We start from the raw sequence: 20,238 nt of genomic DNA on the forward strand, positions 1-20,238 counted from the left end.
ATAGCGGGGACATTCTGTATTTTCGCAATGCCTGACAAAACGCTGGACTAGAGAAGTATGTCACAAGTACTTGCTTATTGTAGACAAAGACTGGATATATATTACAACTATATTTGTTTGTTCGCCTGAAGTCGACATTTGGAAGTCATCGAAATAGGAAAAACGTGAGACTGGAACGTTTTGTAGATTTAGAGGAAGCTTTAGCTCGAGGGATTCCATCGAAGTACACAGGAAATCAGAGGTTTTAACTCTTATTCCCTCATAATGAGAAATCGTTTTTCTCGGCACGCACTTCCTCCAATTTGATGTGGTCTCTCAAATTTAAAAGAAAATATTAACATAAAGTGATTGCAGGAAGCCAATTTTTTATTTAGATCGTTCAATAATTTTATAAGTGCAAAACTTGTTGGAAAGTGCAAAACTTGTAAAAACGAAACTACCAAGTTTACAATTCTTCCATAGAACCCTTCCTAATTGTTTAGCCTCATGCTGCAGCCCGTGTGCCAACGTTGTAACCCTGAATTAAGCTGACCGCAGAGTCCACGAGATACAATGGCCATGATTTTTTTATCACACGAAGATACTCCTATCGCTGCTTAGCCGTCTTGCACCTGCGGAATGGTGCAGGAAGCGCTAATCAAAGAGTAAAGCAAGCAGAATTACGCCATGTGCTTGCCGACAGCACTTTAATTTTAGACGAAGTAATGAACACTGTGCGTGGTGGCGTGGAGCAGAGGTAGAACACCGAAGGTCTTAATTTCGAAGGTCGTAAGTTCGAATCCTTTTTCAGGCATAGAATGGCGCTTGACACCGGCAATAAAAATACCGCCGAGAGCTAGTGGGGCTATACTAGTCCAGGTGCAACCAAATTAGGAAGGCCAACTAAGCTTCAATACAACAAAGTCTCTCCCTCACCAGAACAGGAATTGGCCTCCCTGGTGCATGTATTCGGCCACTACCTCCCTCATGACTCCTACAATTAACCCATAGCCCTCAGTCCCCAGCGGCTGCGGAGCACCTGACCAAGGTGGCGGTCAGACCTGCGACGTGGCAGAGGGTGCTAAGAATCTCTGGGTCCAGGACAGGCCGCCACTGGAAACTGAACCTGGCAACTGTTCAACACGCGCACCCTATCGAGTGAGGCTAGCTTAGCAGAGCTATTTGAAGAATTATTAGGTACTGCCTAGGATATTATTGGCCTTAGTGAGGTTAGAACAACTGGTGAGGCTTATACAGTGCTGACTAACGGCCTCGTCCTCTGCTACAGAGGTCTTCCAGATAAAATAGAATTCGGAGTAAGATTTCTAGTCCATAAGGACATAGGGCAGCATTGATGAATTCTACAGCTTTAATGAGAGGGTAGCAGTCGTCGATAGAATGAAGGTAGTACAAGCCTACGCCCCAACGTCCAGTCACGATGATGAAGAAATAGAACAGTGTTATGAAGATGTTGAATTAGCAATGAAAAAGGTTCAAACTCAGTATACTGTAGTCATGGGCGACTTCAATGCAAAAATGGGGAAAAAGCAGTCTGGTGAGCAAGCAACTGGCAACTACGGCATGTGTTCTAGGAATGCTAGAGGAGAGATATTGGTAAATTTTGCGGAAAGGAATAGGCTCCGATTGATGAATACCTTCTTCAGGAAGCGCAGCAACAAGAAGTGGACTTGGAAAAGTCCTAATGGAGAAACAAGGAATGAAATAGATTTCATACTCTGCCAATCCCAGTGTTAGGTCGAGTAAAGTGCTGTGACCATACTTAGTGTGGTCTAGGATTTCTCTTAATTTGAAGAAAGAAAGAATAAAATTAGTCAGGAAGAAACAGGCCAACCTACATGCAGTAAGGGTAAAAGCAGACCAGTTCAGGCTGGTGCTCGCAAAAAAATATGCAGCTTTAGAACAGGAAGATGAAGACAACATAGAGGTAATGAATGAAACCGTAACTCGGCTGATCTCAGAAGCAGCAATTGAAGTGGGAGGTAAGGCACCAAGGCAACCAGGAGGTAAGGTCTCCCAAGTAACAAAGGACCTAATAAAGAAACGGCAAAACTTGAAAGTGTCAAACTCGACAAATCAGATAGAATTCGCTGAACTCTTGAAACTGATCAACAAGAAGAAAGTAAGGGATATTCAAAATTATAACGTGGCAAAGATTGAGGAAGCAGTAAAATATGGACGTAGCATGAAATCGGACAGAAAACTTGGCATAGGTCAAGGCAAGATCTATGCACTGAAGGGTAAGGAGGGCAATATCATCAGCAATTTCGATGACATAGTAAAAAAAGCGGAAGAATTCTATACTGATCTGTTCAGTACCCAGAAACAGCCAAGCTACTTTCATTCGAAGTAGTGATGAGCAGGATACAGAGGCTCCTTCTATCACTAGCGCTGAAATTAAAATGGCATTGAAAGACATGACCAGGGGAAAAGCTGCTGGAAAAGATGAAACAACAGTCGATTTAATCAAAAATGAAGGAGATATCTTGGTTGAAAAGCTTGCGACCCTTTATACGCAATGCCTCACGACTTCAAGTGTACCAGAAAGCTGGAAGAACACCAACATTATACTCATCCATAAGAAGGGAGACGTTAAAGAATTGAAGAAATATAGATCCATTAGCTTGCTTTCAGTATTGTATAAAATATTCACCAACATAATTTCTAATGAAATCAGGGCAACACTTGACTTCCGCCAACCAAGAGAACAGGCTGGCTTCAGGTAGGGATATTCTACGATGGATCACATCCGTGTAATAAATCAGGTAATAGAGAAATCTACGGAGTACAAGCAACCTCTCTATATAGCTTTCATAGATTATGAAAGAGCATTTGATTCAGTAGAGATACCAGCATTCAATAGAGGCATTGCGTAATCAAGGAGTAGAGGAGGCATACGTGGATATCTTGGCATATATCTACAACGATTGCACAGCAACCTTGTTTCTCCACGAGGAAAGTAGGAAGATACCTATCAAGAAAGGGGTCAGGCAAGGAGACACGATCTATCCAATGGTATTCACTGCATGCTTAGAAGTATTCAAGCTCTTAGACTGGGTAGGCTTAGGAGTGAGGATCAACGGCGAATATCTCAGCAACCTTCGGTTTGCAGATGACATTGTCCTCTTCAGCAACAATGGGAACGAATTACACTAAATGATTGATGACCTTAATCGAGAAAGTGCAAGAATTGGGTTGAAGATGAATATGCAGAAGACAAAGATAATGTTCAATAGCCTGGCAAGGGAACAAGAATTCAGGATCGCCAGTCAGCCTCTAGAGTCTGTAAAGGAGTACGTTTATCTAGGTCAATTACTCACAGGGGACCATGATCATGAGGAGGAAATCTACAGAAGAATAAAATTGGGTTGGAGTGCATACGGCAGACATTGCCAAATCCTGACTGGGAGCTTAGCACTGTCGTTGAAAAGAAAAGTGTACAACCATTACATTCTACCGGTGCTAGCATATGGGGCAGAAACTTGGAGGTTAAGAAAGAAGCTCGAGAACAAGTTAAGGATTGCACAAAGAGCAATGGAACGAAAAATCTTAGGACTAACGTTAAGAGACAGGAAGAGAACGGTGTGGATCAGAGAACAAACGGGGATAGCCAATATTCTAGTTGACATTAGGCGGAAGAAATAGAGCTGGGCAGGCCGATGTAATGCGTAGGATGGATAACCTGTGGACCATTAGAGTTACAGAATAGGTACCAAGAGAATGGAAGCGCAGTAGACGGACGGCAGAAAATTAGGTTGGGCGGTGAAGTGCGGAAATTTGCAGGCACAAGTTCGAATAAGCAAGCGCCAGACAGGGTAATTGGAGATCGCAGGGAGAGGCCTTCGTCCTGCAGTGGACATAAATATAGGGTGATGATGAATGAACATGTATTAGCCCCAAATTTACGTTAAAATTCTTCATCGCAATGCTCAGCTCATCCTTCTTTTCAGTGACCAGAATTTGGAGATGTGTTGCAATTGAAAGAGGTTATTTGGAGATCAGGGCAGCAGCTTGCTTTCGGTGGCTGAAGGCAGCATTTCTGGCATGAACTCGACAATGATTGAGGTGGCAGTGAACCTTTTGTTAATGTTCCTCAGTAGACGAAACATTTAAGGTTCACTTGCAGCTGTTGGTGTTTTAGAGCTACACTAAAGAGGAGAGTATCTGGAGTTGTATGAATAAATTAGGTGTCTGCAATGGCGATATAGTCACTCTTACCATTAGCGGCGGGTTGCTAAGCCCGAAAATACGTAAAAATTAAATACGTGTGGCGATATCACTGTCACGATCCCACACGAGGTCACCGTGACGTCATTGATTTTGACTGCGCCCACGGGGGCCTTGTTATTTTAAAGCAAGAAATGCTTTTAGCTCCCGTTGTGGGCGTCCTTTAAGTGACCTTGAGCCAAAAGCAAGAGCAGTTTATCTGGGCACTCAAACGAGAACATCTAGGCATGGTTGCGAGAACAAAACGAAATCACACAGGCAACCAGTTAAGAAAATGCGGTCTCTGTCCTTCAATCCTTTGTACAGGACTGGAATACATAGGCTACTTACTGCGCAAACAACTTACAAAAATTATTACTTCCGAGTTCTTCGTAATGCTTGTTTACACTATCACTCAAGCTGTAATTTCCAGTACGCTGAAGTTTTATTTGTAATTTACAATAGCGACGTTCAAAAGTCAGATAAAGGGCACCATGCATGCACTTGATTGTCATCTTTTCGCCCTGAGACAGGACAGCCTGTGCTCTTTTCAAGCGCCAATGGTCGGTGAGTTCCGCGGCGCATGTCTTGCGTCGCCTCGAGAGATGGCGCGACGCTGCGTGGCGCCTCCTCCAGGCGCTTTTCTTCTTCTAGCTGGGCAGTGCGCTCTGTCTCCATGGCGTCTTTCGCTATCTGTCGTGCTGCCTTCAGCCGGTTTTCTTCTTCTAGCGGGGCAGCGTCCATATCAATTAGTACACAATATGGTGTGATGCGGTGTGGTGTGGTTTGCTGTTGTGAACATGCACCACGCCCATTTTAAGATTTTGGCTAGGTATCATCTCCAGCCAATCTGCTTTGCCTATAGCCATATCATGCTTACATCTACTCTTGATTGCGAGCAATTTTACAGGCTCGGTAGGTTGGTCTCGTTGTCGTGTGCAGCATCGCCAAGATGGGAGAGTGTCAAAGCAGAGCATAGGAGGAGAACACGTGCAGAGAGAGAGAAAGATAGACGGATAGAGAACGAGAAGGCGGGATTCGAATCCGGGTACCCACAGACCGAAGGCGAGCGTTGTAACCCCTGCACTATACACCCACGCTTGCAGAACATGGATTTATGGGACCCATATGGTTGCATTGTACCGATGATGGTAACGCAACTTGCTATGAGCGAGAGCAAGAGAATATGAGATCGAGAGAGAGAGAGAGAGAGAAAGAAAGAAAGAGAGACACAGGGAGAGAGATACAGAGAGAGAGAAAGAAAGAGGCAAAGAAAAAGAGCGAGAGTAAGAGAGATAGAGAAAGAAAAAGAGCGAAAGAAACAGAGAGAAAGAGAGAGACAAAAAAAAACCGAGGCTAAGAGAAAAGCAAAGTTAAAGCGAAGGTTAAAGCCAAGATAAAAACCAAGTAATGCCAAGATAGAGCTAACGGAAAGCCAAGCCAAACCTCCACAGTTACGCTGGTCATTGGTATTTGCGATAGCAAAGCCAGCGCAATTTTCTTACCAGTATAGATACGGACATATGGACTAGGATGTGTTCTAAGCGACCAAAAACTGAATTTACCAAGTTTAGAGGACTTTTACTGAGCCACACGAATACGAGAAATGACTTTGAAATCCATGACGTAACCCTGACGTACCGGCGTTGGGGTTTAGGCCGGAAATTCAAGTAATATAGCTTCGACGTTACCTTTCTGTTATAATGGTGACCCTATTGCCGCAAACCCACCGATTGCTCCGCGGTATTGTGGCCGCGGCTCCGGTGACGCCTCCCCCTTCGATTCGTAACTCGGTAGCGCCGCGTTAACCAGAAGATGGTGCTTAAGGGAGTGGCGGCGGCGGTGGTCCGCTTGACGCGCCGCTGCGCGTCCGCCAGCGCCAGTGTATGCTTAGAAACCCAGCGAGCATTCGAGCATCGGAGAGGAACGTACTAGCTTAAACCAGAACGCTATAAAGCGTCCTTCACTCTGAATTGTCAAGGAGAAAGAGGGACATTCGGAACCCCAAGAGATTCGACGAGCTCGAGATGGGGAGTGAAAATGCCTAGCCCGAACCACAGCTAATGCTTTCACAATATTAGCGTTGCACACTCGTTACCGTGCTGCGAGTTTTCTGTTCGTCTAACCATAGTCGTTAAATTGCCTCTCTAGGATACTAAGCGGGAGAGTGAATATGCTGCTCCGCATGACTCAGCAGCACATCAAATAAATGTTTATGTTTTGCAGAGCGGACGCTCTCACAAATTCCCGAACGTGCAAACGCTCTTCGCCAACGCCGGGGCCAAAGAAGGCCGAATCGTAAGTATAGTGCCTACCTAAAGTTTAGATCATTGTATATAATATACGTGGTGATTTCCGCAAACACCATTGCCCTTACGTATTGTCATGCACCGTATATGACACAGCTGGAGTTCGGCTTAAAGAAGTGATTTGACCTAATAATTACTGATGTAAATGTAGAGAGAGTGAGAGAAAAAAAATTCATGATACGAAATGCAGAGAGGTCCGCCTAAGGTACATTCCTCTAGGCAGCTACTCTGTGCTTCGGGAAGGGGAAGAGGGAACGAAAGAGAGAAGGGGCACATGATTGGTAACGAAGACGAGAGATGACGGCGTTTCTCCTCCCTAAGAAACAGAACATTGCAAATTGCAATGCGACAGCTCGGCCTGCCATTGAACACTCCGGAACTGCTGTCTTTCGGAGCTTCTGTGCTTGGACACTCACACAGGAATGTATGCATCGCCATAGAGAAATTCGTTCTCGAATCAAACCGATTTCATTGTTAAGCATATTATTCCATTTATCATTACCTTATTGCCTCTTGTACTAGTGTGCTTACTTTTATATATTTATTGTCTACTGAATCGTCTTCGAATTTATTCGCTTTAGTATATTTACCAAAATTAGACATTTGCTAAATTTATTCACTTAGCACATATATAAAATCTGCCCGACTCTTGGCCGATCCCCGTGAGTGAGTATGCGCCGAAGATGATAAGGTCATCATCATCATCATGATCACGACAAGGATGTAGTACATATAGCAAGCAATTTGGTGTACTCAAAGCCTACAGTCCAGAGCCGTACTTTTTAAAAGGTCAAGTAAGGCCTGTATGGATCTAAAACTCGATGTAACGTCTAGCCAAAGGCCTCAAATAACATTCTCCTATATCGGTGGGCTGTCGAGGCCCGTAAGGTCATTGCTCAATTTTTGTCGCCCTTCCACATATTGAGGGCAGTTACACAGCGCATGAGCTATAGTATCATTCACACTGCACAGATGTCTGTCCGGAGACTCGGTGTGTCGAATGAGGTGCTGGTACCGGCGCAGGGATGCTTAGATGGACACAGACAGAGCTAAAGAAGTTGAACAGATTACTTAAAAGGCTTGTCAAAACAACAGTGGGATTGCCGGTTAGCACACCGGATGATAAATTAATGAAACTATGGCTCCACAACACAATAGCCGAGATAATTGAAGCTCAGCAAATTGCCCCACAGAGAGAGGCTTTCCGAAACAAGGTCAGGTAGAGCAATACTCGAAGAGGTAAGGTGGTACCCAACCGAATTCAAAAATTCGGAAGAAACAGTAGAACTAAATAATAGCATAAGAGAGATCATTAAGACGACTCCTTTCCCCAGAAATATGCACCCTGGTGCACAACCTCGAAAGAAGAAAGGCATGGGCCAAAGCTCTCCTGCAGGAGATAGAACAGGACAGAGAACATGCGGCTTTTGTAGATGCTGCATGGGTCGGAAGAATGAAAGCCTTTACAGCAGTAGTAGTAGATGCAGATAGACTCACTCGGGATGCTATTACAATCATGACTAAAAAAGCGACAGTCGTGGAACAAGTAGCGACAGCATTGGCTTTAAGGAATAATCAGTGGACGCGAATTTACAGTGAGTCTAAGATGGCTATTAGACACTTTACCAAAGGTTTTGTAACCAAAAGGGCTGCCCAGCTGATCGGTGAGATGGACAGCCAAGGGATCGAAATCCGCTGGTTTCCTGCACACATGGAGTCTGTCGATCCATCTCGGATGAATCTAAACGAGGTCGGTTATGATATATTGAGATCGGGGATCAGAGGCAGCTAAGGCGATAGCTACTTCTTCAGCTTGCGTGGAGCCTGGGGCTTTGAAAGTGAGCCCATCTACTTGCTTTTCCGCGTGGATGATCGCTGCCGTATACCACCACCCACGACATGGACCGGCCACATCCACGTAGAAGACTCCGTGTTTGTTGCCATAGTGGCGTTCCAAGGCGTCCGCTCTCACCTGGCGACGACCACTATGGTCTTCCCTATCCATCTTTGTGGGGAGGGGTCGAACTCTGACGGCGCATCTCCAGAGCTCGGGCACTCGGAGCCGCTCCTGAATATGAAAGTCATGTTTCAAGTGGAGCCGGTCAAGCAAATGCCGTCCCGACTTTTTTGAGCTAGACGTGTATATTGGTTGATGAGGTGGGTTTTCTTGAGCTCCTGAAAGGTGTTCACCACTCCCAAAGCGAGAAGTCTCGCGTTAGAAGTTGTGACAGGAGGTCAAGGGTCCTCTTCATCACTTTGCGGAGGTTAACCTCGACTCTGTCTTCATCATGCGTCCGCAGATGGAGATAGGTGAGCCTCAGCTAGGCGACTGGCCACGGCTGTCTGGTGTTGAGCGATGGGACAGTGACGAGACGTTCTCTCTATGTTCATAATTATGCGCCAACTTCGTTCTTGACGCCGTTCATGCGCCCCCCCCCCCCCCCCCTCGAGCGTATCCATTGCCCCACACCCCTTCTTAAAATTATTTTCCGTTAGTCACTGTCGCACTCTTAAACATTCACAGGATTGTGGAACAGCACGGCGGCCCGTAGCATTCATATATTTTGTATTATGCGTATTATGTATTGCGTATCAGTATTATGCGTTTCCTAGGCAAGAACGTCGCAATATTGTCGGAATGTTTTGCTTCCGCGCAGCGTGGTCAACGATTCGGTGAAGTAGCAGAAATGAGAAGCTCTTCGATGACGCGAAAGTTGGGAGCAACAATTCCCCCAAGTTTCATGCAGGTGCTCGTCCTATCTTTTTCTGTGTGTAGAATTTGGGCGCTGGTCCCCCCTCAGCAGTTATGGTTGACACGATCCGTAATGAGGTAGAGACGCGCCATGAATGGGGCCGCAATGATTGGTGCTGGGAGAGGGTATCGGATGGATGGATGGATGGATGGATGCTATGAGCATCACCTCTGAAACGGGGTGGTGGGTTGCGCCACCAAGCTCTTGTTATTATTTTACCTAATGTCCTACCTTTATTTTTGAGAAACACACAAAGAATTCCAGGCATCAACCTTTTTGGACCATTACTGGGAACTCTGTTTCTGTACGTCTCCGTTGTTTGTGGTCTCCCTACTTTTCTGCCACCAAACCTCCAACCACCTCTTACTAATCTCTACAGCGGACATGTTTACTTTACCCGTGCTATCCCTGAACCCAAGGCCTTCAAGGAGGTCAGAGGAGGCTAGACTTGCAGCTGGGTAGATTTCTTCACATTCCAATAAAACATGTTCCACCGTTTCTCTAGCTTTACCACAGCCAGCACATGCGGCTCCATCCTTGGTGTACTTCGCTTTATAACTGCGCGTTCTAAGGCATCCTGATCTCGCTTCGAAAAGTAAGGGGCTTCCCTTTGAGTTTGTTTTTTCCTTTGACGTAGTTAGTCATACCAGGTTTATTTTCCATTGCCGCCACCCATAACCTTGTCTCAGCCTCTCTCACTTTGCGTTTGACGTTCTTTGTTGCCTTGTTGCTGGCCATACCAGTCGCATATTTGCTGGTAAGCTTCCTAGTTCTTTTCCTCCACTGTGAGTGAATGTTGTGCCTGTACAGATACCTGAATACACTTGCACCCCATCTACTTTCTTCCAATTTCCTCAGTCGTTCTTCAAAATCAATTTTACTCTTTGCCTCCCTTGCTTCAAAATTTGTCCAGCCCATATCACCCTGCACAGCTTCATTAGTAGTCTTCCCGTGGGCGCCAAACGCGAGGCGTCCCACTGACCTTTGGTTGCCATCGAGTCCTGATTGTACTCCAGACTTCAAGCAAACAACCGCATTTCCAAATGTAAGCCCTGGAACCATTACACCGTTGCACATACCCCGGAGAACCTCGTACCTATTGTATCCCCATAGCGCCCTGTGTTTCATTATGGCCGCATTTGTCTTCCCTTTTGCTGTTGTTTTCTCCTATGTCTCCAGATATTTATCGCCTTCGTTTATCCATATACCAAGGTATTTGTATTCTTTTACCCGAGGTATTTCCTGGCCCTGAATCAACACTCTCTGTTCACTGTTTTCATTGAATACCATAAAACCTGATTTTTTTAACGCTAAATTTTAATCCTAACTTTATTAAAATTTTAATCCTATCGCCCCCGTGATCCCCCCTCCCCCTATCGGACCGCCGCTAGCTCTCGCCTTGCTTCAACATACAAGCTTTCCATTCATGTCGCTTTTTCTGCGCCCACTTTCTGAAAGCTTCTGGTCCCTGGGAAAGCGGTGGAGGGAGGTAGGGTTCGTCAAAAAAAAAAATGTTTTACGGGGGCGGGGAGTTGTTCGAACCCCCATGCTACGCCAATAAGTGGGAGTATCGAAACGTATCGAGGAGTCGGTGACCACAAATGCAATATCTGAGTGCAACGCTGATAATGTTTTAAAGCAGAAATATCAGCCACCATTACCACTCTCACTATACCACACACTGTAATAATTCGTGGATAATTGTAACTAGCTTCAACGACATAAGGAACGCCAATAATGATACGTTCACTCTGCTCTCAATTTTAGCGCCTCGTTCTACGAAAGGTCAGCAACAACAACGACCATCGAACGGAGAAAAATTTACTGTGGAGCTTCACGTTATTTCGGACTCGGTGCACCAAAAGGTGTTTAGAACAAATGATGAACTAATTGCTTATTTGGCAGTCCTGACAAATGCGGTAAGTACGTTTCTTAACTTCTTAAGAATGACCTTATTCTGAGTTTTAAACTAAGAATAAGGTCATTCAGTCAGAATTAAACTCAGAATAAGGCGCGCAGTTCAAATTTGATTTTGGATGTTAACGTAGACGGCACTACGTGCGATTTTGGCGCCTACTACGCACCAAACAGTTAGCCAAACGCGGTTGTCCTCAGCGAGCCCCAGTGCGCTCAGCCGGTGGACTCGTCGCGCCACCCCTCGGCGGCCGCGGTATCTACACTATACAGGGTGTTTCAGCGAACACTTTCAAAAATCCTTAAAGGTTGCCTGTGACAGATAGCACAATTCTAGTTCATGGGCTGGTCTACTCGAAGAGGCGGACATTACTTGCACAAAATATTGAAATGCATAATCGACTAATTAACAAAAATTCACTAATTAAGTTTTTAACTAATTGCCTGATGACCCATATTGCAATTTACAAATTGTAGCCGTTGAGTTCGCAAGGCGGATCCACTTGGAACGAATTCTCGGGATGACACCAGGTTCGAGATATTAATTGCCGAACTTTGCGGAGAAATGCATTGGCGTTCCAGTTAATTTCTTAACAAAACGTCGCTTTATGCATTGAAGCACAAAATTAACTGAAACGCCAATGCATTTCTCCGCAAAGTTCGGGAATTAATATCTCGAAACTGGTGTCATCCCGAGAATTCGCTCCAATTAAGTGGATCCGCCTTGCGAACTCCCCGGCTACAATTTGTAAATTGCAATATGGGCCATCAGGTAATTAGTTAGAACTTAATTAGTGAATTTAGTTAATTAGTCGATTATGCATTTCAATAATTTGTGCAAGTAATGTCCCCCTCCTCGAGTAGACCAGCTCAATAACTAGAATTGGCCTATCTGCCACAGGCAACCTTAAATAAATTTTGAAAGTGTTCGCTGAAACACCCTGTATAACAGACCGCAGCGACATGCAACTGTAGCGCGTATGCGCAGCGTATGCTTTGTGCACGACAGGGCTTCAGACCGTGCTACGGGGTGCGGACCTGAACCGATGGATTGTAGCCACATCCAACTCGCGCATTTTTGAAGCGCTATCGATTAGTCTGCCATGGCGCCTACCCGAAGCGGCCAAGAGTGAGTGTGCGCTGGAAAGCGTGAGCATGCTCTGAACTTAGTTTCGCGTGGATCGAGGCTAGTTGAGCGTTCCAAACTTGTCAAAATGGGTGAGATCCTAAGACTGGGACAGCGAGAAGCAGGTTGGCCAAATTTTAACTCCTACGCGGGCGGCCGCGGCAGAGCGTAAGCTGACGATAGTCGTTATTTTTCAGCAAATACGTAATTATTATCGAATTTGGAAAGCACATTTACGCTTACTTCGGCCTGTTTATTAAACTTCGTGACTAAATATAGGCAGTAATAGCGGGGAAAAGCGCACTGATACGAACACCCTGCTTGATTGACATCAGCTATTGGCCAATAGCGGCCGCGTATAGGAATCCGCTTCATTACGAAATAAAGCGTCCAGAAAAGAGTGAGGACCAGACTTCTGTTGAAAAGTAAGCGTTTGAGAGAAAGCTGACTTCGCGCTCCTCTTGCGAGCTCAACGCGCCACGCACAACAGCAAAATTCGTCTACATTCGTCCGTCTACATCCACTAACGTGGAAGACTCTGACGACTTAAAGGGACACTAAAGTCAAATAAAAAGTCAAACTAAAGTGATAGAGCAATGCTCTAGAAAGTAAGCACAGCTGGCTTGTGCTATGAGCGCCGCCGCACCCAACTATTCCAGTGAGAGCAACCGCCGGTTTTGCTTTGTGACACAAATTGGTGCGAGTTTTATCGGTGGCCTCATGACACTTACCATGAAAATTTCTTGCGGAGCTAGACGTCACCAACCTGACGCCAACGCTGATATCAGCCACCAAGCCGCCACCGAGCTACATCTTCGCCGGGAAACTACCTGGCCAGTCTGATGGAACTGACGTCGGTGGACGCCGTTCGTTGTATACACACAAGTTTATACAGAATTAGGCCCGTCATGTTATAGGTAGAGTTTCCAGATTATCTTGTCAACACCGGGGCAGCGTTTTCGAAGTAACGCTTTCAAGTCAGTGAAAAAGTAATATTTTGTTGGGGTAACTGCGCTAAGTTTCATGCAGTGAAAAGACAATCACTGTGCCCTGTGGGTAAAATTATACTGTTGGAACTACTTCGGATGGTAAATTGTTGAAGGCAGAATTTTCAGTTCCTGCCAACCACATACACGATATGATCCTGGGGATGGACTGTTTATAAGAATGTGGTACCACCATGGACATGCGCAGTAATTAGGTATTATCTGCTTTTGCGAAAGCGTTTGGGCGCTGCTACGAAACTGTCGCTGTCACGAATACCATAGGTTTGTCAGCGCAGTTCATAACACCAGTGCATGTTGATGCCCGTGTCGCCGTCGATATACCCACTGTGTCGTTCTAATTGGATCGATCCCTCTTAAATATGCGAAGAAAAATTTACTTGCGCTCCTGTCCTTGCTGTGCATATTAGGATATCCACATTATGGGCGCTGAAATGTTCTTTTGTGCTTGTTGTTCTGCCCACTGGGATGCGACTGGTCAAATTTGAGCCAGTAGCTAGCAGTGCCATGGTGATCCTAACTGACGATATGTACCTGTAATAGCTGCGCCCTTGCCTGATCTGGTGATGCTGTATTACTGAGCATGGTGAAGAAGTCTCTGTCATCAGAGAAGCGACAATCCTTAGTTCGCATCCTCTGCAAGCATGGACTCGTCTTTCACTTCTCCTTGAACGCCCGACATGTACCGGGACCACCTTCGCGATATGATTAATACTGGATCCCGCCACTAGATCTGACAGAGTTCTTACGAGTCTCGCCAGCCGCTAATTATTGCTGAACAGATCAAAGAAATGGTAACAAAAACGGTCAGGCAAAAGTAACTTAGCCCTTGAGTGCACTTGTTACTCTTGGTATGCGGAGAAGCGGTTCGTGGAGGTTCTGCGTAGATTATCGGCTGCTCAGTCCTAGCAAAAAAAAAAAAAAGTAAGTATACCCACTTTCATCTATTCGCTACCGTCGGCTTTGTATTTTTCTTCCGTGGACCTCAGATCTGGATTAGCAAATTTGATGATTACCAACCTCGGTGAATATCAGACCTCTATATTTGCGAATTCCTATACCTTCTGTCGAGAACGAGAAAACAGCATTTTTAAACCCAGGTAGCCTGTTGAAGTTTATTACGCGTTATGCCGTTTGGTTGGGTGTAATGCCCCTCCTATCTTTGAGCGTTTTATGGGCACAGTGTTCCGTTGCTCTGGCGATATATGGTGATTGTAAAGGAGGAAAGGGACGCTTAATTCTACAGCCATTCAGGGAGCACGGCGCAGAACGCGCGTTTGCTCTCCGCCGTGCGTTCGCTCCCCACGAAAGCGCGCGTCCCTCACGAGCTTTCACTCTCACATACAGCATACGGCGCGCGGCGACAATTTCATCGCCGTTGGCGTCATACGGAACCTCACGGCAACGGCAGAAATCCGCTTTGAATGTCCATATAATTGCTATCGCAATTAAACTTTTATTGAATGTCCTGCATATTGATGACCCGGGCTCAGGTCTCCCACGTCGAGACGTCCAGGCCTTGCCTAGTCGCCGCTTCGCACGCCTACTGGATGGCCCAGATTTGGTCAGCGAGCGTGGAGCTGTGCAGGGCATCGGCCCACCTTCCCAGAGCACGTGTTTTAGTGTAGCAGGTTCTATACCGCAAACCTAGCAGGTGCTGTCGTGGTAGATCTCAGGGCAGAATCTATGATACGCTAGCGTGTTTAGATAAGCGTCAGTCTGTACGTGCCACTAGGCGGTAGCTTGGGCTCCGCATAACTTGCTGTTAGGCGGAGTGAAACTCCGTCACGCCAGATAGAAAGCCTTAGTTATTTCATTGTAGCTCATTAGTCTGTACTTGTCTGCGTCAACCGCGAGGGCTGTTCCGTAACGGTAAATTATGTCTCGCGAAGCGGAGTGTGCTGTCAGGTTAAGGTTGGTAAGTTTAGGACAGACTGCGCCCATGTGGGCGGGGAACTAGATCACGGTGATCGGGGTTTCCCGAGTTTGAGTTGTGCTTTGGAGAATCCGGAAAGCTTCCGGCGAAATTCTTTCCTTGGCGTAATTTCTGACTGCTGTACGCGAGTCGCTCAGGATAACTTGGGTTTCTATGTCAGGCATAGCAAGGGAAATGACCACTTCCTTGGCCGTTCCTGGTTGTTTGGTCTTGATACTGGCTGTGTGCGGGGCTTTGCCGTCGGTGTTGACGACTGCCGCTGCGAATCATCGGCCATCCGGGTAGCCAGCTGCGTCTGTGAATCTTGCCTGTTTGTCGTTGTGATATTTCCGCAACAGTGTTATGGCCCTGGCCTTTCTGCGTCCCTGGTTGTAAGGTGGATGCATGTTCCTTGGTATCGGGGCTACTTGGATCTTGTCTCGTATCTCTACATCGACTTCATCGCCGTGTTGACGATGGTACGTGATGCTTAGCGTTTGCAAAATGTCTCTTCCTGTGCTAGTGGTGGCGAGCCTTTCAAGGTGTCGGATTCTCTGTGCTTCTCCCACCTCATTTAGGGTATTGTGTAACCAACGCTGTAGTAGTTCCTCGGTGCTGGTGGCGTCGGGCAGTCTGAGTGCAATCTTGCATACCCTACAGATGATTATATCGATCTTATTCCTCTCGTATCTGTACCAGTTGTGCATAGCGGCCACGTATGCAATGCGACACATGACGAAGGAGTGCACCAGGCTGATGAGGCTGTCTTCCCTCATGCTACTCCTCTTGTGAGCCACTCGCTTGAGTTTGACTGCGTTTGTTGTCTTATGCATAAGTCTTTTAACGCTCTGTCCGTTAACCCCGTTTTTTTTCAATCAGCATGCCGAGGACTCGAATGGGGATAGTGCCTCGGTTGCTCATGTTGAGCATGATTTCTTCATACTCCCTCTCTCTGGCGTAGCCCTTGGGTGGTGTCCCCTTGAATGTGGGTCGATATAGTAATAATTCTGATTTCTTTGGTGAGCATATGAGCCCGGTGGCTGCGAGATGTTCCTGTACTGCGTTGATAGCTTCCTGCAAGGCTCTATTTCCTTTGACATAAAACGGCTCAATTTCTGCACGCCTCCCGCTACCATCAATCACGCTATTAACTAAAATTAAAATAGCACGTCTCACTTTAACAGTGTCATATACGAATGCTGAGCTATGAAGTCGTGATAGTTGCCTCCTGTAGATAGGTTACGCATTGCCCAGATATTACAAGCACGATTTGCTTGACCCGCCGCGGTGACTCAGTCAGCTAAGGCGTTGCGCTGCTGAGCACGACATCGCGGGATCAAATCCCGGCCGCGGCGGCCGCATTTCGATGGAGGCGAAATGCAAGAACGCCCGTGTGCTTGCGTTGTAGTGCACGTTAAAGAACCCCAGATGGCCAAAATTAATCCGGAGCCCTCCACTACGGCGTGCCTCATAATCATAACTGTTTTTCGCACGTAAAACCCCAGAAAGAAGAGCACGATTTGCTTAAGACAATGTTGACTAAGCTTCAGATATGTGTAAAGAATGACTGCTTGGTTATACCTATCGCTATTGAGTACATAATGCTTTCTTCCAGGTGAACCTAAGATACCTGGACATGAGAAATCCACAGATAAGCTTTATACTCGTCGGTATCACACGTAGCAAGGTAAGGGTTGCAATCAATCTTTGTTGGCGTAAAAATCATAGGTAGAGTGAGAGCCTGTGTTCTGCTCAGCAATTTTACCATATTTCCTCTCCTGTCACAAGTACAAGCAGAGCGCGATATGCTGAAACCATTCATAATTGGAATCAGCATCGTGCGCGAGTTTCTTGAGCGTATTCCTGGACTTCTGAAAAGTAGGCAAACGGTACATATGTGCTGGTTGGGACTTACTGTGGCTAAACAACAGTGTGGACAAGCGAAGCGATCACGTCGGGCTGTCTCCTTAAGCACTTGTCCCGGGTTTCGTACGCTGGCCTAACTTTAGGCAAAAACAAAACCCAGCTTGTTAAGGCCGTAACAGGTGTAGTCCTTGCAGGCAGTCGAAAGACATCGCCCTTTTCTGGACGTCGCATGTCGCACCATTGAGAAACTTACCACGCGTACCAGCAAGAAATATGTGGTCGGTGCGCCTCAGTGCAGGCTCATCAGCAGTCAGCAACTTTACCGCCAAGGGAGACGGGCTGTGGTGAGTGGTGCTCTCCTTAGCGCCAACAAAGTCGCAGCGGTTACAGCCAGTTGAACTGACTGGAATACTGGAAGAACAGTAAGTGGTTTTAAGGCCAGCAAAGTATAATTGACTTGGGACTGTACGCGTAGATAGTGCCATAAACGTAGACTGCATAGTACGGTCCTCAAGCTTGTAATAACACCGAGAACCCCGAATCACGTGATAGCACCGAGGTAAAGATGCACAACATGAGACGACATTCGTAACCACACTGTTTCGGGGAACTTCGTAATTCTCCCGTACTGCTCACGGTACATAATTATCTGACTAGAATTATTTAGTCAACCTTCCGCACGCGTCACCTTCCTATAAGTTGATTACGCTTTCAATAGATAAAACAATGCCACAACTTTGTCTTGTGCCACACAAAACCTTCAATGTTCTTAAGAACTAGACCATCAATCGCCCTCGCGCTAAAATCAAGATTTTCTTAACAGCAAAGATTTTTCTAAGCACCTTCAAGGGTGACTGAAATTTGTTGTCGACCGTGACACGTATATCACAAGGGATATCGCTCGTTTCATAAAATGGTAAGAGTGACAGTGTAGACAAGATACTATTTGGAAGGCAAACAGCTCAACAAACGCACAATGACTGCATGCACAAAATAAATGGTCAAAGTCAGCAATGCGTTTTTCCTCTCGGATTATCCCCCAGCTGTATTAGTGACACAAGATCCAGACAAAACAGTCGACATCAATTGAAGTATTCCAATACATAAAGAAGAGGAAATATAGTCTTCTGCTAGTGAATAAAGGGAAATTGGGGTGTGGGCTTTTAAACATTACATTCCTGTACCACTCCTGCACGGGCCGTCAAGGGCCTGCCGTATATTAAAAAAATAATATATATATAGTTGATGAGAGAGAGAGAGAGAGAAAGACGTTTAATAATTTTAAACAATGTACATGTATTAAAAGGCAACCTCAGGGGTTTTTCCGGTGAGGTGCCTAGATTAGGTTAGTGGTTTCGCTTCTTATAAGGTAGATGAGCAAGCTCTCATATGTAGGTGTTGAGGGGTCCCTCTTGGACGGATCCAGTCATTGAGTGTGACTATTGAGCTTTGCAGCCCAGCAAGGCAGATTCTTCGCAGTGAGGATAGTCCAGGACATGTGCAAAAACAACCGAAGGACCAGACAGGCGCGAGCACAGACACAGGCTCACTGACTTGTGCTTGTGCACTCGCTACAGTCTGGTCCTTTTAACAGCGGAGCTGTTTAAGGCCGAGGTTGAACCGTGCCGAGTGTTGATGAGAGAACAGCGGAGGCGCAGTTGCTGGGGGCGGAGCCAAGGAGAGGGAGAACCAATGAGGAGCGCGCGCCAGTCACGAGACAGAGCGAAAGACAGAACGCGAGAGAAGTAAAGAAGTATCGGTAGTCTTTCATGTCGCTCTACAACTTTCTCATTGACACTTTGATAATTAGGGCAGTACTTCTCGAGTTAAATAATTAATTACAATTACCTAATTAAATCTCAGTAACGAGAAAACTACCGGCGGCTACTCCACTGTACTGGAAACAATACGCACTAGGTTGGCTTCGCGTAACGCCGTTCTTTTTTTAATCGTGCTGCATGATAGCTGGGACCCCATATATATATATATATATATATATATATTGTAATAAAGTGGAAGCACAAGGTCGGTAACACGGGACAAAAGGGGAAAAAGAAGAGGAAGTTAATAGAACAGCCGGCCCAGTGAACGGGTGCTGTGTCTAACGCATACACGGACAGGACGACAGCATGCGTGGAGTCGTGGATGCCATCTATGACATACTGCTTGGCCGCTGGGGAAGCCCAGGTAAGGTTGCAGGTGCTAAGGAGCCACAACTTCTCGTAAATGTACTCGGCTATGTCTTCATCTGGAGCTTGCTGGCGTGACCGCATCTGCATAAAGCGAGTCTCATAGGCGCTTGGCAAGTTCTCGAAAGCAGAGAGCAGCGCCGCGGTCCAGCTGGACAAAGTTGGATAGGCTCGTCCTTCAAGCAAATTCCAAGCCTGAGCTGCACCTCGGAGACGACCTTCTGCCATGGACCTCTTCACGGCGTCTGTCAACGCGTAACGATTAGCGACAGACTCTATGGTACGCACCCAAGTTACAGGGTCCTCTTGGAAAACATAGAAATCCGGAACAGTCGTCAGTGCTTGCAGTGAAAGCGTGCTTTGTCCGACGACTGAAGCAAACGCGTCGGTCATTGTCTGAAGTCGTTTTGAGACAGCGGAGAGGGCTTGGTTGAGCTCACTAGTGCAGTCGTCCGCGAGAGCCACTGAGGAGGCCTGGACGCCGTCTCCAGATGATGTGCCGAATACTTGCGGCGGCGAATGCGGTCCCGGTAGTGTCCGTCCGCTTGCGATGCTCCGGGCCAGATCTTCCGAAGTCTCAGTATTAGCCGACTGCGCCATTGTAAAGGAAAGAACAGGCGACAGAGACACAGCACCCGTTCACCGAGGCCCAACGCCAAGACACTGACGTGGCGGCTATCATAGCTTCACTTGCGGACGCACAGAACAGCAAGAAATTTGTCGTGCGTGACGCAACTCTCTATCGTCGTCTATGGAAGAATAAGTGGCAAGTTGAAGAACACCTTCTAGTCATCCCTGCTTCGTTGCGGCCTGGTATTATTCACGCCATCCACGATACACCTGAAGGCGGACACATAGGTCAGCAAGCGACACTAAAAAAGTACAGGAGCGCTTCTGGTGGCCCAAAATAAGTAAGAGTGTTCGTGATTACGTCGCTAGCTGCGAAATATGCCAACGAC

At 46.4% G+C, this 20,238-nt stretch overlaps 1 protein-coding gene across 1 annotated transcript in view; it reads left to right on the forward strand.

The window, feature by feature from the left end:
• The first annotated feature begins 6,433 nt into the window (after positions 1-6,433).
• The window catches only part of LOC119465215 (disintegrin and metalloproteinase domain-containing protein 7), a 65,541-nt gene continuing 51,736 nt past the window's right edge, over positions 6,434-20,238 (forward strand). Inside the window, exons 1-3 of the mRNA XM_037726009.2 lie at positions 6,434-6,501; positions 11,033-11,184; positions 16,840-16,911. Coding sequence (XP_037581937.1) covers positions 16,861-16,911 — 51 coding nt within the window. The 5' untranslated portion in view covers positions 6,434-6,501; positions 11,033-11,184; positions 16,840-16,860. The remainder of the gene's footprint in view (positions 6,502-11,032; positions 11,185-16,839; positions 16,912-20,238) is intronic.

This window comes from Dermacentor silvarum, chromosome 9, assembly GCF_013339745.2.
Source record: "Dermacentor silvarum isolate Dsil-2018 chromosome 9, BIME_Dsil_1.4, whole genome shotgun sequence".
In the NCBI taxonomy this organism is placed as follows: domain Eukaryota; kingdom Metazoa; phylum Arthropoda; class Arachnida; order Ixodida; family Ixodidae; genus Dermacentor; species Dermacentor silvarum.